General features: G+C 40.5%; 1 protein-coding gene and 1 pseudogene across 2 annotated transcripts in view; one reads left to right on the top strand and one right to left on the bottom strand.

Annotated features, from left to right (window-relative positions):
- Ranbp17 (RAN binding protein 17) overlaps positions 1 to 27,646 on the top strand; it is a 308,050-nt gene that overhangs the window by 261,197 nt on the left and 19,207 nt on the right. For both annotated transcript variants that reach the window (XM_052196787.1, XM_052196788.1), the window contains one exon: positions 16,559 to 16,725. In XM_052196787.1, coding sequence (XP_052052747.1) covers positions 16,559 to 16,725 — 167 coding nt within the window. The remainder of the gene's footprint in view (positions 1 to 16,558; positions 16,726 to 27,646) is intronic.
- On the bottom strand, positions 13,042 to 13,643 carry LOC127694971 (60S ribosomal protein L17-like; annotated as a pseudogene).

Below are 27,646 nucleotides of genomic sequence, written 5' to 3' on the forward strand. Positions count from 1 at the left end.
TTGCATTATTGTCATAAGATTGTTCATAGTAGCCACCTCCTATCCAGTGCGTCTGAATCATCTGTCTATAATAATCTACTTGTTGGACTGTGTATAATGTCTGGCAACTCTCAGTGTCTGTAGTGATATCCTGATACTGCTCATTGAGCCCTATTTTCTCTACTCCTTGTCATTCTAGATGGAATTACCAGTTTTACTGCAAAGCTTTCATGTTGGTGATTTTTCCATTTTCTTATTTTTACTTTACTAAGTACAATCTCTTCCTTCTATACTTAAGTTTGCTTTCTCTTATCTAGTCTGGTTTTTTGAATTTCGACCTTTTATGATTTATTCAAATACTAAATCAGCATTATTATGAGTATATCTCACAGAATAAACATACTCTAATTTTACTATTATTCAATTAAAGTATTTTAATAATATTTTATTCTTTGAGGATTTCATAACTTGTATACACATACATACATACTAATTTCTGTATCACCCCACACACACTTGACCCCACAGATTTCCTCAGGCCCTAGCCAACATGTCCTTTTTCTTACTCTTTTCAGTAACCCACTGTGGTTACTGAATAGTTTGAATAGGTATGGCCCCTATAGACTCAAGTGTTTGAATGCTTGACCTATAGGGAGAGGCACTATTAGATGTGGCCTTGTTGGAGGAAGAGCGTCACTGTGGGGCGGGCTTTGAGGTCTCCTGTGGTCAAGCTACACTCACTGTAGAACACACTGTCCTTCTGCTCCCTGCAGATCAAGATGTAGATATCTCAGGCATCTTTCCAACACCATGTCTGTCTGCACACTGCCATAATGATGATGGACTGAACCTCTGAATCTGTAACCCAGCCCCAATTAAATGTCCTTTACAAGAGTTGCGTGGTCATGATGTCCCCTCACAGCAATAAAACCAAAACTAAGACAGAAGTTGGTGCCAGGGACTGGGGTATTGCTACAGAAGGCCTGACCGTGCTTTTGTTTGGAGGAATATGGACTTTGGGACCATGGATTAGAAAAGCTCAACAAGTTTTAGAGGAGAATTTTAGTATGTTGCCTACAGATCATTTTCACAATATTTTGGTGAAGAATGTGGTTGCTTTTTGCCATTGTCTGAAGAGTCTACCTGAAGCTAAGGTAAAGAGATTTAGATTAATTGCTTTGGCAAAGGAAGTCTCAAGACAGCCTAGCATAGACTATATCTTGTGATTCACTTTTATGAAGAGGATTTTGATGAAACAGAGCAAGCTTAGAGAGGGAAAATATAAAATGTATGATGGCTCAGGGATTAAAGGGGCACCAAAGAAGTAGAATGGAGCTAAATCTTGTGTGTGAGGATATTAAATGAATTTAAGGTAGTGGTAACTTCAGGACAACATTCTACCAAACTCAGCTTCTATCCTGTGAAAAGGAATTAAAGAAAAGCTTAGGTCCAGGTGTGGAATATAGGCCTTTAATCACCGGACTCAGGAAACAGAGGCAGACAGATCTCTGAGTTCAAGGCCAGCCTTGTCTATGAGCAAGTTCCATGACAGCCATGCTTAGGCAATATAGAAAACCATTGAAGCAGAACTTGGCAGCTTCTGCCACATAGTTCTGGCTTTAGAGTCAAGGATAGAAGAAAGAGTTTATGGAATCTCCCTCCTAAACTAAGGTAAGCTGCTGAGGCTAGATGTGTGGCAGGGTGTTCCTACATGGAAGCCTGGACTGCCTTGACAATCCCAAGAGGTTAAAGATGCCAGAGTCATGGGATATCTGCCAAGGAAAACTGTAGATGTGAGTGGAACCAGCCCAAGAGAAAGAAGTTTGTTGGAATCAACAAAGTTGAAAGGATTTGGAGATCTGAAGAGTTCTTTGACACCAGACAATGGAGATGCAGAGTTTGGAGTTTGCCCTGCTGGTTTTCAGTCTTGCTTTGATCCAGTATTTTTTCACCATGCTTCTTTATCTACATTTTGGAACAGTAATGCATGCCCTGTGCCATTTATGTTAGAAGTTGATGATCTGTTTATTTTGTTGTTGTCATTTTTTATAGGTTATTATAGTTACAAGATTGCATGAATCTCAATACAATTTGAACTTTAGATTTTAAATATAGTTGAAACTGTGGTATATGTATGGCTACATGTCTGTGGGGGCCAGTGGAATGTGGTCATTTTGATAGGTATGGCCCCATGTGTTTAAATGCTTGGCCCATAGGGAGTACCACTATTAGGAGGTATGGCCTTTTTGAAGAAAGTATGTCACTGTAGAGGCAGGCTTTGAGGTCTTCTATGTCAGGTTCCACCCAGGGTAGAACGCAGATGTCTCTTCACAACTATGAAATCCTAATTAAGATACCCTCTAAGACCAGTCAATGCTGCCTGCCCATATGCTCAAGGGTGGACACATCTACTCGAGTTTGGAGACATACCAGTATAAAGCCTACCCACTCCCCACCCCCAGGACTATCAACTGCTAGTAGTTCATTGGCTTGGGTGGATTTCTTGAGTCTCACTCCAGGATTTGCTTGAGTTTTGATACCTTATTGTGTAGGTAGCCATAGCTGCTGTGAGTTGATGAGTCCAGTGGCCATGGCCTGTCCAGCAGCCTTTCCCAGCACTCCTTCATGGCCTTAGTTCTCCCCGCCCACTCTACTAAGATGTTCCCTGGGTCTTAGGGATTGAGGACTTAATACAGATGTCCTGTTTAAGACTGAGCACCCTTGGTCACTCATTCTCAGCACTTTGATCAGTTTTGAACCTCTGCATTAACCACTTCCCCTGGCAAAAAGAAGCTTCTTTAACCAAAGTTAAGAAGAGTTCAAATCTGTGGGTATAAACCTAAGTACCCCCAGAAAGCTGTTAGACAGGACAACCAGAAAAATCTCTTTATTGTCCTACTGATCTTCATTTGATTATTAGGTGATTCTGTGAAGGATATTGCTTAGTTTTCAATTACTTGAAGATGCTCTTTGTTACATTATTGAGTGTAATTTTGTTTCATTATGTCATAGAAATATACTCAATGGTAGGTTGCTCGGTCAGTTGGTCGGTCGGTGGGTCAATTGGTTTAGTTTTTGTTTTTCAAGACAGGGTTTCTCTGTGTAGCCCTGGCTGTCCTGGAACTCACCCAATAGACCGGATGGCCTCAAACTCAGATCTGTTTACCTCTGCCTGAGATTCAAAGGCAGGATTAAAGGTGTATACCACCACTCCCAGTGGATTAATGACTTTCTGGTAATCTATATTCTGGTTAGTTGTGTAATTTCTTTTATCTACTTGTTCTATGAATTGTCAAGAGAAATACTAAAGTCTAACTAATTATAGCTGTGTCCTAACTCTCTGTCTCTGCTTGGTTTATCAGATTTTATATTAAATATTTCAAAGTTCCTAGCTGGGCAGCGGTGGCGGTGCACGCCTTTAATCCCAGCACTTGGGAGGCAGAGGCAGGCGGATTTCTGAGTTCGAGGCCAGCCTGGTCTACAGAGTGAGTTCCAGGACAGCCAGGGCTACACAGAGAAGCCTTGTCTCAGGAAAAAAGAAAAAAAACCAAAAAAATTATTTCAAAGTTCCTGTCAGGTACATAGATATTTGAAATTATGGTATTCTTTTGACAAATTTACCTTTAAATTATCACAAAATGACCCTCACACTCTGTGGTAATATTCTTTTTTCTGAAAGTTCTGTCTGATAATACCTTGTTTCCTTATCACATGTATTTATTTGGGGTGAGGTGCATGTGTCATAGTGTTCATATGGAGATCAGAGGACCACATGCAGGAGTCAGGTCTTGTTCTTCACTATGAAGGTCTGAAGGATCAAACTAGGTTATCAAGCTTGGCAGCAAGCATCTTCTCACAGAGCCACCTCACCACCCAGCATCCTCTTAATAGTCATAAAAGTGCCTTTACAATTACTATTGATTATTTATAGAGCACATGCATGCCTTATTTCTAAGGTAACAGAAACTTAATACCTTAAAGCATAAATGTATTCCCTTACAGTTTTATATCTTCTATGTCTGGTATGAGTTAAAGTCAGATGTCAGCAAGGCCCTATTATCTCCAGCTTTGAAATATTTAATACAAAGGCACCAGAATTGTAATCTCTTAGAATTCTACAAAGAAAACTCCTTCTAAGTAACTCTCTCTTCCAGTTCTAAGGACAGTTGAGTTTACACTGGGTCTCACTTGAAAAACAGTACCTAATTCCCCACTGTGAAACCTAATATGTTCAGAGTTTCTGGGGATGAGGACATAGACATTCTGTAACATATATCTAGGATTAGACGTGTTTATTAGAGCTGAGTTTTCTGCGTTTAAATAGGGTTTCAGGTGTTTAACTACCCATGGATTGGGGTCTGAATCTTTAGAGTCCACCTGATCTTTGTTCTTACTTCCATTTTCTCTTCCATTTCCTTATTTAGAGTAAACCCTTTACTTGTTTTAAATCATTGGGTTTAAGTCAGTAGAATGGGTTTTATGGTTGGTCTGTTGTTTGGTTAGTTCTTTCTCAGACAACTGTGCTTCTCTGTGTAGTACTTTCTAGCTTTCTTAGTCAGGGTTTGTATTCCTGCACAAAACATCATGACCAAGAAGCAAGTTGGAGTGGATAGGATTTATTCAGCTTATACTTCCACATCTCTGTTCATCACCAATGAAAATCAGGACAGGAACTCACACAGGGAAGGAATCTGCAGGCAGGAACTGATATAGAGGCCATGGAGGGATGTTACTTACTGGCTTGCTTCCCCTAGCTTGCTCAGCTTGCTTTCTTATAGAACTCAGGACTAACAGCCCAGGGATGGCACCACCCACGATGGGCCCTCCTACTCTTGACCACTAATTAAGAAAATGCCCCACAGCTGGATCTCATGGAGGCATTTCCTAAAGGGAGGCTCCTTTCTCTGACAATTCATAATCACATCACTATTAAGCCCCACAATCTAAATAACTTTATGAGTCCCACAGTCTTTACAAGTTCTTACATACAAAAATTTCAATCCCTTTAAAATATCCAATCTCTTTTGAAATTCAAAGTCTTTTTACAATTCAGAGTCTCTTAACTGTGGGCTCCACTAAAATACTTTATTACTTCTAAAGGGAAAAAATATCAGGGCACAGTCACAATCAAAAGTGAAATCAAACTTTAACAGTCCACTCACAATTTTCTGGGATCGTCCAAGAGCTTGGGTCACTTCTCCATCTCTGCCCTAGATGGGCACCTTGTCTTCTAGGCTCCAGCTGTCTGTATTCCATTGCTGATGCTGTTCTTGGTGGTCATCTCATGATACTGGTATCTCTAAAACACTGCTGTCTTCTGCTGCAACTGGACTGCACTTTCACAAATAGCCTCTCATAGACTCTTTTCATGGTGATAAGCCTCAACTTATCTGTATGACCCCTTTAGTCTTGGGCCTTCAGCTGCCACTGAGGCTTCACCTTCACCAATGACCTATCCAAGCATCAGCTGCTATTCCTTTGTGTTTCAAAATCAGTACTACCTGGGTGACTCTTATACATCACCAAGTCCGGTTGTCAAAACCAGGTACAACCATACCTCTGGAACACAACTTCTTTGTGCTCTCAGGAAACACTTCCCAGATTTAACCTTAGTGATGCTGGTCTCTTCTTGATCACTGCTAATTTCTTAGCTCCAGCTAACCAAAAGCATCAATCACCCAGTGATGCAAAGGTTTCCCTTTAGTAGTTCTGGTATCTTGTTAATCACAGCTGATTCTTCAGCCCCAGCTAACCAAAAGCATAGAATCTTCACAATCATAACTACAATAGCCCTAATAAGAGTCTTTAATCTTCACTCTGAAATTTCACAAGCCAGGCCTCCATCATTTACACTGTTTTCAACATCCAAGCTCCTGAACATCTCTGTTCATCACCATAGGAGACAGGACAAGAACTCACACAGGGTAGGAACCTGGAGGCCGGATCTGCTTACTGACTTGCTTCCCCTGGCTTGCTCAGCTTGCTTTCTTATAGAACCCAGGACTAACAATGGGCCCTCCTACCCTTGATCACTACTTGAAAAAATGCCTTACAGCTGGATCTCATGGGGGCATTTCCTAAAGGGAGGCTCCTTTCCCTGTGATAATTCCAGCTTGTGTTAAGTACACTGGCCTTGAACTTATAGCCTTCCTGCCCTTGCATCCGAGTAGCTGGGATTGCAGGAATATGACAACTTGCTCAGCTCTGATTAAATATTTCAAATAATTCCATCTTCTATCTTCATGGGTTTATGAGCTGCCTTTATTAAGAGTATCTTCAAATAATTTATCAGAGTTCACTTTTTTTGTTTGTTAATTTGTTTTGATTTTTGAGAGTCTCACTGTAGCTCTGACTGCCCTTGAACTCTTATGTAGGCCAGGCTGGTCTCAAACTCACATAGATCTGCCTGTTTCTGCCTCCGTAGAGCTGGGATTAAAGCCATTCACCATCACACCCTTCATACTGTACACTATATTGGACAGCCACAGTCTGTCTCCTTATTATGTAAACTCCAGTTACACACACATTCTCAGCCTCTTGGTGGAGTACAGCTCAACTGTGCCTTCTGGGGACAGACAGTTCTTTCAGTAATGTCTATGGCTATAGGTCAAGTTCATAGATGTTTTTCTACAATGTTTAATCTGTTATCAATGTTGTACTTCTTTTACCTGGCCCCAATATTGTGCCTTTTTATTCAGATATTATAGTTTCATTCTCGAAAAATCCTGTGTGTGTGTATGTAAGACAGAGTATCATTTTGTTGCCTGTGCTGACCATGAGCTCTTAGTGCTGAGACTCAGCCTCCTCTGTCAGTAGCTGGTCCTAGAAGCTGATCCATCACTGTACCCTTTGACCTTTTATATCTTTTGTTTTGTTTTGTTTTGTTTTTTGAAAAGGGAATAAAAAACACTTTTTGATAAAATTAAAGATTTACATGGAAAATATTTCAGATAAACATGTTAAATTGACAATTTTCGTTGCATATTAAAGCATAAAGTGGTAGACATGTAAAACATTGCTAAATTAATTGATATGGAATAGAAACATTTTATGATAGAATTGAAGATTTATGTGGAAAATATTTCTGTTCAAATTGTAGAAAAATGTAGAAAAACATGTTAGAATTGAAGATTATTGTGGAAAATTTTATATAGATATAATAATGGTAGGTATAAAAGTATTCCTAAGTTGACTGAAAGTGGAATTATAAACATTTTCTGATAAACTTGAAGATTTACATGGAAAATATTTCTGATAAAATTGAAGAAATATATAGGAAAACATGTTAAAATTAAAGATTATCATTGGAAATTATACAGATAAAATGATAGGCATAAAGATAATTCTAAATTGATTGAAGGTGGAATTATAAACATTTTCAGATAACATTGAAGATTTACATGGAAAATATTTCTGGTAAAATTCAATAAATATATAGACAAACACGTTAAAATTGACTAGTTCATGGAAAATTTTACATATAAAATGATATAAAAACTCTAAATTGATTGAAGGTGGAATTAGAAACATTTGTGATAAAATCAAAGATTAACATTGAAAACATTTCTGATAAAATAGAGGAAATATATATAGAAAGACATTAAAATTGAAGATTATCATGAAAAATAATGCATATAAAATGGTAGACATAAAAAACCATTACTAAATTAATTAAAAGGGGAATTACATTTTCTGATAAAGTTGAAGATTTACATGGGAAATATTTCATTAGTCTATGTCTTTTTATTGGAGAGTTGATTCCATTGTTGTTAAGAGATATTAAGGAATAGTGATTGTTGCTTCCTATTATTTTTGATGTTATTTTTATGTTTGTTTGGGTTTCTTCTTTTGGTTTTGTTGGAAGAAAATTACTTTCTTGCTTTTTCTAGGGTGTAGTTTCCCTCCTTGTGTTGGCATTTTCCATCAGTTATCATTTGTAGGGCTGGATTTGTGAACAGATATTGTGTAAATTTGGTTTTATCATGGAATATCTTGGTTTCTCCATCTATGATGATTGAGAGTTTTTGCTGGTTATAGTAGCCTGGCCTGGAATTTGTGTTCTCTTAGGGTCTGTATGAGGTCTGCTCAGGATCTTCTAGCTTTCATCATCTCTGGTGAGAAGTCTAGTGTGATTCTGATAGGTCTGCCTTTATAAGTTACTTGCCCTTTTTCCCTTACTGCTTTTAATATTCTTTGTTTAGTGAATTTGTTGTTTTGATTATTATGTTCAGAGAGAACTTTCTATTCTGGTCCAGTCTGTTTGGAATTCTGAAGGCTTCTTATATGTTCATGGGCATCTCTTTCTCTAGGTTAGGGAAGTTTTCTTCTACAATTTTGTTGAAGATATTTACTGGGTCTTTAAGATGTAAATCCTTGCTCTCGTCTATACCTATAATCCTTAGATTTGGTCTTCTCATTGTGTCCTGGAGTTCCTGGATGTTTTGGGTTACCAGCTTTATGTATTTTGTATTTTCTTTGACTGGCGAGTCAATGTTTTTTATGGTATCTTCAGCACCTGAGGTTCTTTCTTCTATCTCTTATATTCTGTTGTTGATGCTTGCATCTATGACTCCTGAATTCCTTCCAAGGTTTTCTAACTCCAGAGATGTCTCACTTTGTGATTTCTTTTTTGTTTCTACTTCCACTTTTAGATCCTGGATGGTTTCATTCAGTTCCTTCACTTGATTGTTTATGTTTTCCTGTATTTCTTTAAGGGATTCTTGTGTTTCCTCTTTAAGGGCTTTTACCTGTTTACCAATGTTCTCCTGTATTTCTTTAAGGGAGTTATTTAAGTCTTTCTTGAAGCCCTCTATCAGCATCATGAGATACGACTTTAAATCCAACTCTTGCTTTTCTTGTGTGTTGGGGTATCCGGGATTTGCTGTGGCGGGAGAACTGGGTTCTGATGTTGCCATGTGGCCTTAGTTTCTGTAGGGTTCTTGTGCTTGCCTTTCACCATCTGGTTATCTCTGGTGCTAATTGGTATTGTTGTCTCTGGCTGGAGTTTGTTCCTCCTGTGAGCCTGTAAACGTGTGTCCTTACTCCTCTGAGCTCAAAAGTGAAAGCACTGCTTCGAGATCTCTCTCTCCTGGTGGGCTATGCACAGAAGGCTGTAGAGTTTCCCAACTCCCTGGTGCAAATGGCAGCGGGAAGACTTCCATCCCAGCTGCTCCACTGATCTTATGCCCTGTGTGCTCCTAGCTGGTCCCCTCCAGAGAAAAGGTGGAGATCTCACCTCTGCTCTCAGAAGTGAAAGTGTAAATAAATAAATAAATAAATAAATAAATAAATAAATAAATAAAATAAAATAAAATAAGAAGTGAAAGTGCTGCTAGGAGATCACTCTCTCCTGGTGTGCTGTACACAGAAGGCTGTGGAGTCTCCTGGCTCCCTGGTGCCAATGGTGGCAGGAAGACTTCTGTCCCAGCTGCTCCACTGATCTTACTGGCCTTTTGTATCTTGTGCGTTCTCATTAAGCTCATGGTTTCCTTTAACTCTGATACTGTTTTATAGGAAAGTCATGTTAGGTCTTTGTCTACTGGAGTAATTTCTTACATATTGTTCTACTTATTTATTTTTCTTTTTATGGATTATATATTCTTATGTATGTCTTGATTTTTTTATTGGATATCGGATATTGTGAATTTTATTGTAGGTAATGTTTAGGATTTTGGATTCTGTTCTTTTAGTTGAGTTACTTTGTAATTAATTTCATTCATTTAAGCTGAGATGATAGCATTTATTTTAGAGTAGTTGAGCTGCATACTGAGAGGTAGCCTTTAGAGGACACTTCAGTGCCCACATGTTATATTATTCTCAGGAACTGTTCTGGCCCTTTGGATTAATTAGGAGCCTTTAGCCTTCATCTTTGCAGCTTTGGTGAGTTTCTTCTCTTGTGTGCAAGGAAAGCAATAGAAACTCCCTTACAGATCTCTGTAACTGGACCCCTCTGTGATTCCCACACTCTGGTACTTTGCACACAATTATAGCTGTCTCAGTCTTGCCTTTATTTGGATTGCCCTTTCTGTCCTGCAGTCCAGACTGCTTTGGGTGTGCGCTACGGCAATTGTAAGGATTACCTCATTCATTCCCCTCTCCTCAGGTTTAATAGTCCTATACTTCTTGTTGTGTGGTAATTGAAAACTGTTGTTTCATATATTTTGTCCTGTTTCTGGTTGTTTATAGTAGAAGGGGAAATCCTCATAGCAGTTAATCCTTCGCAGGAAGAAGCAAAAGTCTTGTCTTTCGTTATTACAGTTTAGCTTGACATTCTGTTATCTTACATCATAGTACTACAGATTTTGAATCAGTTGCAAGCAGTTCTGTTATTCTCAAAGTGTGATATTCATCAGGCCTGGGATCTGCATTTCAGCAGGATGTTGACAAATTAGCACATGAAGGATGCTGAGCACAGTCCCATTGCTGCTGTGGACACAGGGACAGTGAACACATACTATGTGCCTGATTCTGTCAGAGTGGTTCTTGTGCTTGTTCATTTCACCAGAAGAGGGCGTGGGATCCCATTACAGATGGTTGTGAGCAACCATGTGGTTGCTAGCAATTGAACTCAGAACCTCTGGAAGAGCAGTCAGTATTCTTTCATTCTTAAGAACAAATGTATACCAGAAGTGGGCAGGATAATCTAGGAGCGCTGTATGTCCTCACCCTAACCCTAACCCTAAGTTTTTGATCATAGCCATATTTCTTGTGTTGTGTCTAGAAAACTTTCCCAGAAATCATCCACCATCCTGGCTCTGCATAGATCTCTGAGCGCACAATCTCTGGGGATTGTATGATAATGATATCCCACTTAGGACTGAGCACTCCAAAGTCTCTCCCTCTCTGTACATTGTCCAGTTGTGGGTCCCTGTGTTATTTACTGTCTACAAGAGAAGTCACTTCTCTGATGAGGGTTGAGTGAGACACTGATCTGTGGGTATAGAAATATGTTATTAGGTGTCATTTTTATTGCTGTGTTCATTTCTCAAACTAACGTTATTTTCTCATTAGGCCCGTGGTCATCTTAGGTTCTTCCTCGTTAACAATTTCAATGGTAGATTTCATCCCACTGAGCATGCCTTAAGTCCAGTTTGTAAATGTGGTTGGATGCTCTCATGACACCCACACCACTGTTACACCCGTGGGCCTGTCTTGTAAGCAGGTCATTGTTGTTGCTCACAGGGTTTGTAGCTGGGTAACATTGAGGACTATTTTTTTCCTGTGGTAACATGCACAAAACCTTCCAACACTGCATGCTAGCCAGTAGGGATAAAGCTCTCAGTTAAACCCCAGCTAGATTTTCTAGGTTTATGCCATCAGTAGCCATTCCATCAAGCTGTAGAATCTAACCAATAGCATTGGAAATACTCAAGAATATTTGGGGAAAGGTGTCTGCTGGACCCTTTTGGCCAGTAAAAGAGCAGTCATTCTTAACCATTTCTTTATTCCCAGGCACAGTACAGTAAACATTTGCTAAATACTTACTAAAAGAGTTAGGTGATATTTTCACTATATAGCAAATCCGTGACCATCTCCTCCCTGTAACATCCACTTTTCATGATGGGAAAAACTGATGTACAGTCTCACTAAACTCTAATGTATTTCTTCAGTGTTTCACTATTAATATATTAATACTGAACATCCATTCAAGAATCCTGGAAATGGCAAGATAGCTACCCTGACATTTACACACATTTACTGATGACAGGTGGTATGCAGTTGATTGGTCGTCTTGCTTGCCCTCACTTTTCCGAGGCAAGTACTTGTCCAGTAAGCCACCCTGGCAGCCAATGCAACCAGTCCACGGGTAGTGCCTTGTGTACCCTTTCCCTTCATGTGGACTGTAGCCCCAGCTACAGCTGACCTCTTCTTCATGACCATGGCTTCAGAAACTACACACTTACTCAATCTCTAGCTACCACCTCACTGAAATTATTTACCGTTTATGACTCGGCATCATCTTGTGTGAGCATTTCTTTATTTACTGTGCATCACTCACCACTAAACTACAAGTTTCCATGTCTTACTCCCTTCAGCATTGCCAAGGTCTAGAATACTATTTATTACACAGCATTTGTATACATAATAATTATTGAACCAATGAGTTGGGAATCATTAAGAGCAGCCTTTTGTAGGTCCTAGGCTTGCTCTGTACTTGTAAAAGAATGAAGGTAGTGGAAGAAAAGTGCTCAAAAAGTTAGCTGAAGGCCAACTGTGACAGTGCACACCTTTAATCCCCTAGTACTCAGGAGCAGAGAGGGGGATCTCTCTGAGTTAGAGGCTAGGCTGGTCTACATAATCAGTTCCAGGCCAGCCACTATTACATAGTGAGACTCTGTTTCAAAACAAACAAACAAATGGACAAACAAAATGTAGCTTGAAACTATAAACATTAATGAATGCTAACTATGTACCTTTAAAAATACTATGATCAGAATATTAGGCAAGCAACTAATTTATTACTGATTTAACTTTCTGATTCTATCCCATTACTTTACACCAAAACTATAGAACTGAGACCTATGTAGGGTCAAAACACAACCAGTAATTCTCTTTTTTTCTTGTGTATCATGCTGAGAAAAAAAAATCCAAGTGGCTACTTTCAATAGGCAACTAGACCCTGAAGGCACAGGGTCTAATTAACCTATCATTTACCTAAGTGATAACATAACCATACATACAAGGAGAACCTTTTATACCAGGTTCCCAGCTGTCAAAGCTGCAACTTTTATCAGGTAGATTTAGCAGGAAGGTGTGATAAAGAGGTGTAGAGAGAATACCTTGTATATTGTGTGGGTGTATTACCTGTCAAATAATTAACTCATGGCCTATAGGAAAAGCTAGAATAGAGGTGGGACATCTGGTAGACAGAAAGAATTCTGGGATAGAGCCAGGCAAGTAAGATTTGTCCAGGGAGATGTGACAAGATGGACACATGGCACTGAGCTCAGGTAACCAGCCATGTGGCAGAATGTAGGTTAAAATAAGTGGGATGTTTTAAGTTGTGATCTAGTCAGAGAAGAACCTAGCTATATGGCCAAGGTATTTGTAAATACATTTTTTTTAACTTTATCTGCATTTATTTTATGCTGAATTTATTCCCATGCCATGAGTTTTTGTTTCTTCAGTTTCTTCTGGGATATCTTTTTCTTCTGTGCAACCTCCTCTTCTGGCTTTGGAACCATCTGTTCCTTCTCAGTGAGGATCATCTCAGTGTGGCAGGGGGAGCTCATGTGTAGGTTAATCCGGCCATGGGCTCTGTAGGTTCGTCGGCTCATTTTAGGTGCCTTGTTCACCTGGATGTGTTCAATGACTAGAGAATCCACGTCTAAACCCTTAAGTTCAGCATTACTCTCTGCGTTTTTAAGCATGTGCAGCAAATATTCAGCACTCTTTTCTGGCCACCGTCCCTATGCTCAGCCCCACTGTTTGGCCTGGGCGCACTGACCGACTCCACCATTACACTGCCAGAATGGCACACATTGCTTCTTTAAAGTGACATCCTTCAGGTACTTGGTGGCTTTGAGGATATGCATACCTTTGATGGCTTGGGCAGTTTCCCAAGTGTTCTTAAAGTGAACAGGAAGGTTTCAGCCTCTTGATTTGCATGATTTTGTGGGGTTCTCTGCGTCAAGAGAGTAGTGAACCATCTTCACAGGTCACCTCTGGCCACTTACAGGAAGAGGTATAAATACATTTTGAGTCTGAGTCTAATGTATTTTGGGGCATGTGACTGGGAGGAAGAACCAGGCTTAACTTCTACAAGTTAATTCACAGTCTGTGTGTGCTGCATCCTGTGCCTGCATTGGGGGAGCACTGTCACAGCCTGTGTGTGCTGCATCCTGTGCCTGCCATTGGGGGAGCATTGTCACAGCCTGTGTGTGCTGCATCCTGTGCCTGCATTGGGGGAGCACTGTCACAGCCTGTGTGTGCTGCATCCTGTGCCTGCCGTTGGGGGAGCACTGTCACAGCCTGTGTGTGCTGGATCCTGGTAAAGCTTCCTAGCAGTGCCGGCTTGGGCTGTGTGTGCTGCACACCATAGATGTGAAGTGAGACAGCTCAAAGGCCTGGATTCGTGCTTGCCTCTTTCCAGAGCTACTATCCTCCCTCCCCAGTAGTCCTTTTGTTCTGGAAATGTCAGACTACATTTTTCCAAGACCTTCATCTCTGTGCTATGATGCATTTTGAGCTGAAGGCAGATTTTTAACTCAGTCTCGTTACATCTTCCCGACTCTCTGTTGTGCAGCTCTTGTACACAGTTAGCTTCTCAGAGCAGTTTTCTTTCCATGGTGGCCCTTAGTAAGCAGGAGAGCTACTAATGATGCTTGTGATTCCTGTGGAGACCACTTGTAAGAGAGCCAGAGCACTTGGCTTTTTCAGTGCCAAACAATGAATGGCTACAGAAATCAGAGCACCTACTAGGTATCAAAACGTTTCCAAATGTGTCTACTTTATAAATGTGATACTTTTCAAAATATTCCAAAAACCAAGAAGTGGCATCAAATTTAAACATCCATGGTGTCTGCCCACTCTCTGAGAAGTCACTATTAGACTCTGACTCCCACATGAGAGGTTCCTCTGCAGATAAAGATGTCATAATGCTAATGTCTCATCTTCAGCACTGTTCATCCTGTTTTGACCAAATGCCTGTGATCCTTATGATTCCATACATTTAAAACTACCTAGAAATAACATTCATCCTTTTCAAAGCCCCAACCATAAATCAACCGTAATGGAACCCCTTGCTTTTATTGCAAAGCTGTGTGCACCAACCTCTGAGTCTAAAGTGTTTACCTGGCTTTTCTGCAGCTGACTCAGTGGATTGGACCCTTTTAATGCAACTTGCATGGCAGTGTGGTCACCAAATTATGTGAAGTCTTTAAATTTTATATATGATTGATAGCATATTGCTCTTTACTTTCATGATCAGAGCTTCAAATGTAGAAAAATGAAAGAGAAAAAAAAAGCAAGGAAAACAAGAAGTGAATGTTTGATTCCTGGGCTGCCTCCCAAAGTTAGCAGAGCTTGGGGTTTCTTCCTGCAGAGCACCCAGGGTGAGGGCTGTGATGAAGACTGAGGACATACATCGAAGCTTGAGAGGCTGGGGGCTGCTCCTTTCTTAAAAGATGTCATACCCCAGTGAACTGATGTCCATACCACAACCTTCGTTCAGCCTTTCATTCCTCAAGATCCTGTGTGGCCTACCATTGTCCTTTCTCTATCTCGAAGCCCTAAGACCTCCTCTTTTCTCTTTCTAGGACACGGCTCCATAATGATGTGACATTTTCAAGCCAGGTGCCTTTCTTTACTAAGGATTACTAAACATGGGCCCTAGCTTCTCTGCAATACTATTCTCTCAGACCAGTTTAGCTCCCCATTTTCCAAGTCACTCAGACCTCTAATCTATCAGACATTCATGTCTCAAACATAAAATGAAAAAGACACTATTTCTCAGCTCCCCCCCCTCCTCTTCCAGGATAATTATTTTATGGCCATGGTAAAAGATTAAAAACAACAATCCATGTAAAACATTAAATGCTGTTACTAACATGTAGTAAGCCTTCAGCATGAATCAGCTATTTGTTGTTACTGAAGAACTTATTTTCTCATTCAACTCTGCAAAATATTTTACAGATGATGACAAAATCAAAATCTCACTCAGAAAGTAGCAGTGCAGTCAGTGAAACGAAGCTGAGGGCCTCCTGCCATGCTGTGAACTCTTGTCCTCTCCCTGAGAGACTTCCTCTTTCTATCTCATGGAAATAACCTTTCCAAGCTCGCTCAAGCCATGTCCTTTACCCAACTCACTTTAGCCACCATTAAAGCATGATCTTTCCCTCAAAATGCAGCAGTTAGGACTGGGAGGAGAGGTCACTTCATGAAGCACTTGTCATATACGCACATACAAGGACCTGAGTGTAGATCCCAACTCCCCCTGTGAAAAGCCAGGCATGGCAGGACAGTCCTGTGACCCCAGCTTTGGGAAGGTGGAGATGGGAAGATCCCTGGGGCTTGCCAATCAAATAAGTAAGCTTCGGGTTCAGAGAGAAGTCCTTGCCCCAAAATTAAGTTAGCAAGTGATTGAGTAAGATAACAGACATTAACCTCTGGCATCCTGGTGTGTGTACAGCCTCCACATACATGTGCATACACACACACACACAAAAAAAAAAAACCTCCCAGAAGCAGTATGTGACCGTGTGACTCTTTTATATATTATTTTATATTATAGTGACCTTTATGGAAAGCCATGGTAGGGTTTGAGTTTGCACCTATTTCCCCTGAAGTGCTTTTCATGAACTAGATGCTTGATAACCAGTCAAAGTGAACACAAGTTGTTCCAGTCCCAAACCAGGGACTTCTGTCCAGTTCAGACCAGGAATCATTTTCTTGCTAGTGTTTCTCTATGCAAGACCCTGTAGTAGACACAAGGCTTAAAGTGAGAAAGAAGCCAAAACCCTTCTCTCGAGGATTTAGTTTCACCAAAATGTATTGGAATCCTAAGTTTTTAATTGAGATGATGTATCGAATGAGCAAACAGTTGAGTAATGGGAGTGAATTGTTTTTATTGTCTGTGCAGATACAGTCGTCTCCTCCAGCTGCTGTACGAGTCTAGACTACATGGTCACCTATCTCTTCAAGCACATAGCAAAAGAGGGGAAGAAGCCACTTCGATGCAGAGAGGCTATGCAGGCTGGTCAGAGGCTGTTACATTTTATGCAACAAAACCCAGATGTTCTGCAGCAGGTAACCTCACTTAAAATGTTTCCCAGAAGCCAACCTGGTCCCTGGACTTAGATGAGCATTTGTCAAAGTGTTTAGCAATTATTTTTGTTGATAGTTTTCCTGGACTGTCAAGAGTGCATGGGCTGAATTCAGGATTGCCCTCCCATTAAAATCCCATTGCTGTTGAGTCTGTTGAGTTCACTGCATAATTCAGAAAGATTGGTTCTTTTGAGGCAAGAAGAGTGGTGCAGAAGAACTCAGACTCCTCCCTGAACAATGGGCAGTACCTGCCAAAGAGAAGACCTGGCTGCTGAGATGGCCGTGCTGCTCCTGCTCCTTGCAGACAACTGACTGTGAGGAGCAGTTGTTGAGCAGACATTTGGGAGTCGCACTGCTCAGACATTAGGCAGTGTACCAACATTTGGTTCATATTCATCATGCTGCAGTTCCCTTGTCTCCAGCTGTGGTTTCTAACTGGCTAGCACAGGCTAAGTCTAAGCTTATGATTGTTTTAAATAGCTCACTTCCACAAATCTGAGAAACAGCACACATAAATGAAATGCCACACATATTCAAAAAGGAATAACGCCATTTTGCAGATATACCGTCACTACGATTGATGTTTCTAGTACCACAAAATTTAGGACATATCTGGATCACTGCTTTCAGCTTTCTTTTGTCATGGGTATATCTATAATAGTCTGATTTGCAGAAGTAAATACTTCAACTGACTCTTGTCATTAGTGAACAATGTTGTCTTAGTCCGTACACGACATCACTGCACACAAACATGATGAAACGAGAGTGGGAAGTCCCGAAAGAGGCTTCCTTCCTACAGTAATGGCTTTGCTCATATTTAAGTGAAATTAGGAAAGTCTTATTTGTGGTGACGTTTCAGCCAACTAGTTGCTTTCCAATGACAGATGATCAGAGTGTAATTAATTCATATTTTGAGCCCTAGACAAAGGCTAATTACTGCAGGCCCATTACTATTTGCTATGTCCCTAAAACTATTTAACTAATTGGTAATGTTTAAAAAAAAAATGAACAGACTCAAATTCATTGAGGATCTGGTCAGTGTGATTTCTAGCTTCTCCATGAGCCATCCTCATGATGGCCTGCTCTAAGTTAGTGAACCTCTGCCTTCTCCATGGAGAGCACGTGAGACTCCAGCCTGTACAGTGGTGACTGGCTTTGTGTGGTACTCTTAAAGATCGAATGATCTGTTTCATTTATTGTGTGCAAAGTGCAAAAACAAGGCTTATAAAGATGAAGTTAATCAACCAGCTCTATTAACACAGTAATAATAGAAACTCACACAGAAGGGGAAGACTATGAAAGAAGTCTTATTTAAATCCAGAACCGCCTAGAAATGTGTCTGTCATGGTCCCCAGTTTTGCAGATCAATATATTGGGTACCTCAGGATTCACCAGAAAGTAATGGAATTGGAATTTGAACCCAGGTCCATTTAGTTCCAAAGCTTGCAACCTCACAGCTCACACCACTGAGTCAGGGCATGTCAGAGTTAACCGGATGCCTGTGCAAAACACACATCCTGTCATGGTGAGGATGCACTTCTCCCCCACACCTGCAAGGCACTACTGTGCAGGTACAGGCGGGAGTCCACTGGCAAGGATATCCTAGAAATCAGGCCCAGCCTACCAAGACAAAGGGCACGTCCACCACCCAGTCACTCCTGCGCGAAGTCAGTCATCATGCAGTGTTGTCCCTTCAGCTGTGGCCAGGCATGCCTAAGTTGGTTGAAAATTTTAGCAAAAATCAATAGGCTGCAAGCTAGCAAGTAAGATGACTGTGCAAGAGACCAGCCAGTATTTCTTTACTCAGAATCACCATGCATTTGTTGGTTTAAGTAATTTCTGTGTGTTAATAAGACTTGGTAACCCTTCACTTTACAGCACAAGACTAAGTAGTGATATATCTTTATTAAGCAGTGGAATACATTCTATTTATTTGGGATGTAAGCTTTCAGATAACACTTTAAATATTAATGACTGGTCTCTGGTAGTCAGCATAAATATGATTTGCATTAGCACTAGGTTATATCATCTTGAGTGCCTCTGATGTCAACTATTGGGTATAGTAATATCTGACATCATCTCCTTAGGTCACTGACAACTTTGACCTCTATTCTTATGCACAGTTTTTGTCGTCTCAAAAGCTCTTTTGAATTGATTTGAAATTTTGACTCTTCCCTTTATGAGGCAGTAAAATTGATAATTATTCAGATGGGAACTGAGCACTGAGTGAAAAATCAATTCCACCCGCTCTCTGCTGCGTATAAAATTACTTCTGAGTCTGCTGGACTGAACGGATGGCCAGCGTAAAAGCAGCAGGCAGGAGCAGTGGGAAGAATTAGCTGGACAGAGCTGATAGCCTGGAGGGATGGACCTGGAAAAGAGGGAGTGGGCCAGTTGGGGGTTATTATGAGCAGGGATGGGCCCATTGATCATCTGTTTACATCAGCTTTCCAAGACCTTATAAATCAGCCCTGAAGAGTGGCAGACCCAAGATTCAGACTCTCACCAGTGGGACTTGTATTAGATTATTCTCATTTTCACACTCAGATGAAAAGTGAGCCATTGATTATTCATTGGCTGCCCATTAAATGCTGTTTTTATAGATGATTTGCCTATCACAGAAGGTAATGAACAAGGTTGCTGCATCGTAACTGAGGTCTCAGTTTTCAAGGCATCTGTGTCATTAAGTAATGCCTAACCCTATTAAAAGGAATGGGTTACAAATTGCTTAACAGTGCTGAAAAACTAGACCCTAATGACTAATTGTGCCTGGAGTTTAGAGAGGGCTTGTCAGCTCTTTAAACTAAACTGATGCAATGATACTGCAATTATTTACTGGTTTGAACTGTTTTCCTCCCACCCTGGACATATTTGGCTAGAAGCATAATTGCATGGAGAGTGTCAGTTCCAAACTGCAAAAGTGATCTCCTCAAGCTTCCACAGAGAAGCCTGCACCTTATAGGCCTGGCCATTTGTGTGCCGCAACCGGAGAAAGACATTTTATGTGCCTCTCACCTGGAAGTGTGTTTACTATGACCTGTCATGTGACTACAGATCTTCCACAGTTTGTGAACAGATGTAACTTTGAAGGATTAAAGTTTATTACATGTGAAGAGTCAATGAATTCAAGTTAGCCTGTTTGAAGTTAGGGGAGAAGAATTCCCCAAGTATATTTAAACTGAAAACTTAAGAAGAGACCAGCAGTAGCAGTAGTCAGATTGCTAATCACCACTGGTTAGCAGTAGGTGTGAGTGAACTGCATAGGAATTTAGAGATAACATTTGTATGTGAATTTTTTTTCTATTTCATTACTACTCATGCTAAATATTTGCATTCAAAACCAATAGATCAGTATTCATTCAGGTATATGAAAAGACAAATAGCTGTGCTCAAATCAGGTGAGTGTAAAATTGAGGGACTGTTTTAGAGACATGATGAATTATTTTAAAATTTTCAGGGCACTTGATGCAGAATGTCCTTAAAAGTGTTAGCACCTTGTGCTTGAGAAGAACAGTACCTGTGGTGTCACTGTCACTGAGTGGTGCTGGTTAGCATGTTGATAAGTTACATGGCAATCATAGTCTCATGTCTGAATTCGGTGCATAGCAGAGTTCCAGCAGGTACATTTGGGTGTCTCTTACCCAGCCTTGACTAGTTCACAATTTGGCTCAAGTCAGCTCCACTAAAAATGCAGAGAAGTTCTAAATAAAATGCAGAGAAATTCTAAATATGGTTTTCTTTCTCTTCTTCTTTTCTTTTTTATATCATCTATTTACTTATTCATTTATTTGTGTGCTAGCATGCCATTTAACTAGAAGTTGTGAAGAACTGTCAGGAGCCATAAGAATCATACTTCAGTAGGGACGCGAGCGAAAAGAACATTGGCCCTTTTCCTCAGTCAGTCAGTCAGTCAGTCAGTCAATGAGAGTTGCTTTTGTATAGTGCTCTTTATGACACATGTCCCAGAGTGAATTATAGTGAAAGGGAAGTCATCTGCTCTTTTCTCATCTCCCTATTTAGACTGAAATGATAATGCTCAACATTTGGACACTACTATACAAGACATCTTTCATACTTGAGAATCCATTCCTTAACCCTGAGTAAGAGACAGTGCCGGCACACAGTTAACTGGCGCGAGGCTTTGGCCTGTGGACTTCGTTAGCTAGAGTCAGGGAGAAAACATCGAGGCAAATCAAATATACCCATGTTTCTTCTTATTTTACTCTTTAAAAAGTAATTAGCTATATTTTTTAATACTAATGAAAACATTTCTCATGATCCTTAAACTTCAAAAAGTTGCCCTCTACTTAGCCATCTAGTATGGCTGGATTTATCACTCCATTACTGAAAGCATGGTTGGTTGACTGGAGGAACAGGCTGGAGGAACGTCCATCCAAAGAGGAAAAATAGGGACTTAGGTTTTGTGGCAATTGCTCTCATATATGTTACCTTAGAAGCCGATACATATACTGTGTAATCTTTCTAGGAAAAACACAATACTAGCAAAACATAAGACCCATGCAAAACCCATGTGCAGACACTGCCTTCAGTTCTTTTGGGGGGGGGCTTGGTTTTTGGTTTTTTCGAGACAGGGTTTCTCTGTATAGCCCTGGCTGTCCCGGAACTCACTCTGTAGACCAGGCTGGCCTCAAACTCAGAAATCCACCTGCCTCTGCCTCCCAGAGTGCTGGGATTACAGGTGTGTGCCACCACCGCCCAATTGCCTTCAGTTCTTTGTGTGTGATTTCTGACGTCATCAAGTATCTCTGTGAGGTTTGTTAGCATCAGCATTTCACAGATGTAGAAACTGAGGTAGAAAAAGTCAAGTATATTTCCCATGGTTACATTCTGTAACTGAAGGACTAAACCTTCCTTGGGCCTGACACTGGTGCTTGGAACAGAACTCAGGTTCTCTGCAAGAGCAGCAAGTGTTCTTAACCATCAAGCCATCTCTGTAACCCAACTGTGTACTGCAGTTAGGACAAAGCAGATGGGCAATAGCCTAAAGAGGTAGAGTCCAGGGACTAGGGAGTGTCTCAACCAGCTGGTGAGGGACCAAAAATAAGGCTCAGTGGCCCCAGTCTCATCTCTGAGACAGAGCCGAGCTTCCTCTCCCTTATTATATACCCAATGCCTTCAGTAATTCTATAGGAGAATAGTAGGTAGGTGAGGAAGGTGTAAAACTTAGCACGTTTCCTGAAGAAATCAGTCTGGTAGTGGTACTGCCTAGTGGTGAGCGGTGATCTTGGTGACTTTTCCTGATATCTCTAAGGTTGTTTTTGAAGTTTCCTTTTCTTTCCTTAATCTTTTTTATTTGTATGCATATAGGCGTTTTGCATTCATTTGTTTCTGTGCACCACTTGTGCATGCCTGGTACTCCTGGAGACCAAGAGAGGGTATGAGACCCCCTGGAACTGTAGTTACAGAAGGTTGTGGCTGGGGAGCACCACAACATGAACCATATTAAAGGGTTCCAGCATTAGGAAGGTCGAGACCACTGAACTAGAGGAACAAAGTTGATACAATTAATCGATGTCTATTGAAAGAGGATTTACTAGTGGCTTAGAGGTGGTGGTGGTCCGAAGTCTAACAGTGCCCGTCTTCCTACAGAAAGGCCCAGAATCCATTAGTTTTTCAATCTACAGACTTACGGCTCAGCTTGTCTGCAGTATATGTTGGAACACCAAAGAAGGAATGCCTTAGCGGGATGGGTGAGAATTCCAGTGAGAGTGGGGGCCAGCAGGCAGAATGAAAAGCTGCCTTCCTCCACGTCCTTTTATACAGGCTGCCGCCAGAAATTGTGGCCCATATCTATGGCCGGTCTTCCCACCTCAAATGATCCAATCAAGAAAACTCCCTCACATTTTTGTCCACATGTTTGGGTTTCAGCTGATTCCAGATGTAGCCAGGTTGACAACCAAGATTAACCGTCACACCAAGCATCACCAGCTAGGGTTCCTGTCAAGCCAAGCCACAGATATTAATATAGACAGGAAAGAAATCACAATTAGTAGCACATACCCTCTAAAGGGGTTGGCCCCATCACATCTCCAAAAACTAGCTAACCATTGACTTGCCAGACACATTGGAATTTGTCCTAAAGCAACACAGAGATGTGTGTTTCTTAGTATTGGCCACTGACTACTAATTAAAAACAAAACAGTGAAAAACAAAACATCAGAACAGTCAGCAGGCCGTGTGTGTGAGTGTGGTTCTCAGTTTCCTGTCTGTACAGTCTGACTATAAGGAGGGGTAGAGCCAAGCCTTCCAGTGTGGAGCGCACGCTCTTCATGCTCAGTCCCATAGCACTACCTCAGACGACGTTGTAATATGATTTTTTTTCATAATTTTGAAGCACTTTTGATTTGTTCTTTTTTAATATGGTTATTTTGGTTTTCCTTATCCTATTTTGTTTTTTTTTTTTATCACCAGATTTGTTTGGTGCAAAAATCAAGAGTGTTCTTTATCTGTCTCTATGGGGGGGGGAAGGGGGCCGGGAAAGGGAGGAGAGAGATCTAACTACTAAGAATAAAGTTAAAATGCATAAGAAGTCCAGGTCTAAACCAAAACATCTAAGTAACAGCAACAAGGCAATAAAAGTCTAAGAGGGAGGCTGGAGAAGTGCCTCAGGGTTTAAGAGCAAGGCTGCTCATCCAGAGCTCCTGACTTTAAGTTCTAGCATCTACAAGGCAGCTCACAATCACAACAGTCTGTAACTCCAGTTCCAGAGGCTCTCCTGGCCTCTATGGACATTGCATATACATGGTATACAGAAATATATGCAGGCAAAACACCCATGTACATAAAATAATACAATAATTATTTAAACCCAAGAGGGAATAAAGCTTTTACAAATGAAGAACTCTGGATGGAGAGAAGGCTCAGTCAATAAAGTGCTTGTCTTGCCTCATGCTTGTAACCCCAGCACTGGACAAAGACAGGTCCCTGGGGTTTACTTTTTAGCCAGCCTAGCCTAGTTGGCTGGTTTCAAGACATTGAGAGACTCTATCTCAAAAAGCAGGCTGTTTAACACCCAGATAATAACAACCAAGGTTGGCCTCTGACTTTTGCACATGTATGCAGACACACACACAAAATATTTCAAGTATTGCCACCAAAGACAAGATGGTAAAGGTCATGTTTTAATTTTTAAAAATAGAAGACTGAGAGCCTGTGAGATGGTCAGGGGTAAGGGCCTTACCACCATGGCTGTTCTTTGATCCCAGGGATTCACGTGCTAGAAGAAAAGAACAAGCTTCTACAGATTGTCCTCTTGTCCTCATGTATGTAAGATGGTGTGCACGTGTACACAGGTCAATGGATGGATGGATGGATGGATGGATGGATGGATGGATGGATGGATGGATGGATGGATGGATGAGAGATAGATAGATAGATAGATAGATAGATAGATAGATAGATAGAATTTTAAAAGTAAACACTAGAAATTTTTATTGAATTTTACCTGTAATATTATAGAACTATCAGTTCCTTTAGAACAAATCATTTTTTAGAAGAAAAATCTTTTAATCTTTTTCTTAAGTATGTCTGCTACTTTGATTTTTGTTGTTAGTCCTTCTTGTTGGGTAACTATTAAGTTGCAATATAGATGTCATCATATTAATGTAACTATAACAGTCGCTTTTATGGTGTGCTTCCTTCCTCTCAAAGATCTCGTACATCTTGACACTTGTTCAGGCCTCAGCACAGCCTGATTCTTTACAGTGGTTCCATGGACATCTGTAAAGGAAATACTCAAAATATTAGTTTTCCAAATCACAGTCTGTAGGCATGATTTTAACTGTAAGTCTATAATGATTGTATACTACCAAATAGTAATTTGAATAAGCCAAATGGTAATGCCAAGATTTACCTCAATATAAAATAGCCCTTCTGAAACTGCAGGGGAAATGCCAAGTCTACACATGGGTCAGGGAAGGAAGGAACATTGCCAATATTGTTCAAGTTAACAGAGCAGAGAGGCCCCACCCATGAGACTGTGCTTTCTCACCTCTAAGCACAGTGGAAGGATACAGTCCATTGATAGCATAACTCGCCTTATTAATTGAAAGGAATGGAGTCCACCAGATGTAGCCTAAGCCAGTAGAGAGTTGGGTGACTAAGCAACAGCAAAGAGACCATATTGAGCGAGCCAGAATCCAGTCTCCAAGTCATTTATTTCAGCCACTGACAGTACATTTAAACTCCTGTGCCTCCGCAGTGATTGATGGTTTAATATCATATATAATTTTTTTAATGAAGGAAAACCATTTAAATATGTTACCATTTGCACTGGTATTCTCCTATGTACATAACTGCATTTAATCATTATGGGGATTGTTTTTATACTTGTGTAATTTGTATCCACAAAATAACTGTCAAAACCACCTCATGCTGTTGCTGGAAATGGTACAGTTGTGCTTCATACACAAACAGATCCACTCTTCCCTGCACATAATTAAGAGTGTTGGAGCTTTCCTGCCACCACATAGGAATTCCATGTTTACATTTCAGAGAATGAAAAATAAGCCACGGTGTGTTTGCAGGTTCTTGTTTTCTGAGGAAATGATATTGAAGTGCCTTAGTTTTGTACCAGTATATGATTTGAAGAGTCTGATTTTAAGACTTTTAATATTAAAATACATAATAAAATTTTATTATCTAATTACAAGAGGGTTTAGCCTCTTATTAAAGTTGCTAAATCAGGCCTATATTAGCATTATAATGGCACAGTTTGACATGGAATACTCAAAAGTCAAGTTCAGAAGGGAGGGGTCTCTTACCCTTACCCCTCACACCAAATAACAAGGATGAAATGCACGGTGGAAGCAAACAAGGAGCAATTTGGGATGCTAGAGAAGGAGCGAGGTGTCAGCCCAGGATGGCCCCCTTAGGCAAGGCAGCTGGTCTATGTAGCCTTTTGTTTATCTGCTACTGGTTTATGTAGCCTTTAGGCCGGCACCAGAAACAATCACTCCTACAGGGTCAGCTGCTGGTCAGAAGCAAAGTAAGAAAAGATTTTGCTTCCAAACACAGCAGCCATAATTTCTGTACAGCTGGCACCTGCTACTGGTGCACAGCATGAAGGTGAAAGGTCAAAGAGGCAGTTGTTCAAAACTCAAGAATGGCTTAAAGGGACTTGTAGATTAATCTGCTTTATTAACTTCTGTATATTAGATAACTATTGCTGTGAATGACAGTACATCTTTTTGAATAAGTCACATCTCTTTCTCTTTTAAATTAGCTTTTGAGTAATGAATATTAAATAGAAAGCATTTCAGAAGTAATTAAATGAAAATAGAATGATGTCATTTTACAATTTTGTTTGTATGTTTATAGAATAGGAGAATTATGCTTTCCAAGAATCTTTAAAAGAAGAAAAAGGGAAGGAAGGAAGTAGGAAGGAAGGAAACCAGTCAGCTCTTCATAAAGAAGAAATTGGAATAAACAAGCCAGCCATTAGCCTTTGTCTTTAAACTGAGAAAGATGATGTCTCTTGTGTCTTAGCATGGAGTCACTGGGTGCCAGTGGCTGGCTTTGACATTCCCAGGGGCTCCAAATGCTTTCTTTATGAATTAAAGTGACTGCAATCTGTCATCATTCTTTTATCTACAGTTTAGCACAGTCAGTTCTGCTACCGGTCTGCAGCAAATGTTCTCAGAATAGTGAAGGAGCTGTTGGAAGTGTACTCCTTTTTCTCACACTCATAGAAGGCAGAGAGAGAGCATTTTGTAATGGGAAATGCACAGCTTTATACAGACTTAGACTGATGATAATTAGGCATGCTCTGTAATAGCCTCTCCCCCCGTTCTGGCAAGTAAGATGGTTTTTAGCCTCTTCATTGATAGTGATGAGTGTAATTGGCTATCTGTGTAAATTAAAAAATAGAAAGAATTCAGTGACTGTATCCTTTTTTAAAGCCTCTGCAAAAAATAAGTCACTATAGAGATTTTCCATAGGTTAAGTGCTGACACAAACTCTGGCAAGGTTTTAAACAAACTCTTCAAACGGGATGGCTTTGTCTGTTGCTTGACAGTGATTTTTCATCCCCGTTGTTTGTTTTTAAGGTTTCTCGTAAAGTGAGAGCACAGTGGAGAACATGTGGGTTTCGTGGTAGGAGCAGCATTCATGCATATTTCACACAGAACACTGCACCAAGTCTTTATGCACTCTGAAATACAGAGGTCACACAGAAAATCACTAGCTACTCCCCATCCATCTCCCACGGTAGAGCCTCTGCTTGAAGATCTGACTGGCCCTGTTACCATCCTGCAGAGCCCTGTGTTCTCTGGGACCCAAAAAGTCACTGGGTATATATGTGTATTAAAATGTGTGCTTGTGCCCATTTCAATTAAAACCTCTTAACTCTGAAATACTTGAATAACCATTTTATAGTCTAAATTTTACCATTAAGACTCAAGAAGTTAGTGTGAATTAGAAGCAGCAGAGCTTGTACTCTCCCCTAGAAATGCACAGCACAAGTCCTGGCCTGAGCTGAAGAGGAGTTCTTTATCTTTGGGGGTTGCATGGTTCAAGATGGTGTTTCTCTATGGCCCTGACTGACCTGGAGCTCACTCTGTAGACCAAGCTGGCCTCAAACTCAAGAGATTCACCTGCCTTTGCCTCTGCGTCTGCCTCTACCTCTTGAGGGCTGGGATTAAAGATGATGTTGATGCTTGACCCAACCTGAGTTACTTAACATCTTTATTGGGTTGATTTGTTGATTTGTTTGCATTGCTAGGATCAAGCCCAGAACCTCATGCATGCTAGGCAGTTTCTCTACTACTGAGCCTCATCCCCTGTTCTTCCTTCACAGACTTAGAAGCTGGCACTGGGATGATGGTCAACCTTCAAGTCTCACATAAGCTGAGCATTTAAATACTCAAAAGGCAAAGCATTCATT

The sequence above is a fragment of the Apodemus sylvaticus genome, chromosome 10 (genome assembly GCF_947179515.1).
Source record: "Apodemus sylvaticus chromosome 10, mApoSyl1.1, whole genome shotgun sequence".
Taxonomy (NCBI): domain Eukaryota; kingdom Metazoa; phylum Chordata; class Mammalia; order Rodentia; family Muridae; genus Apodemus; species Apodemus sylvaticus.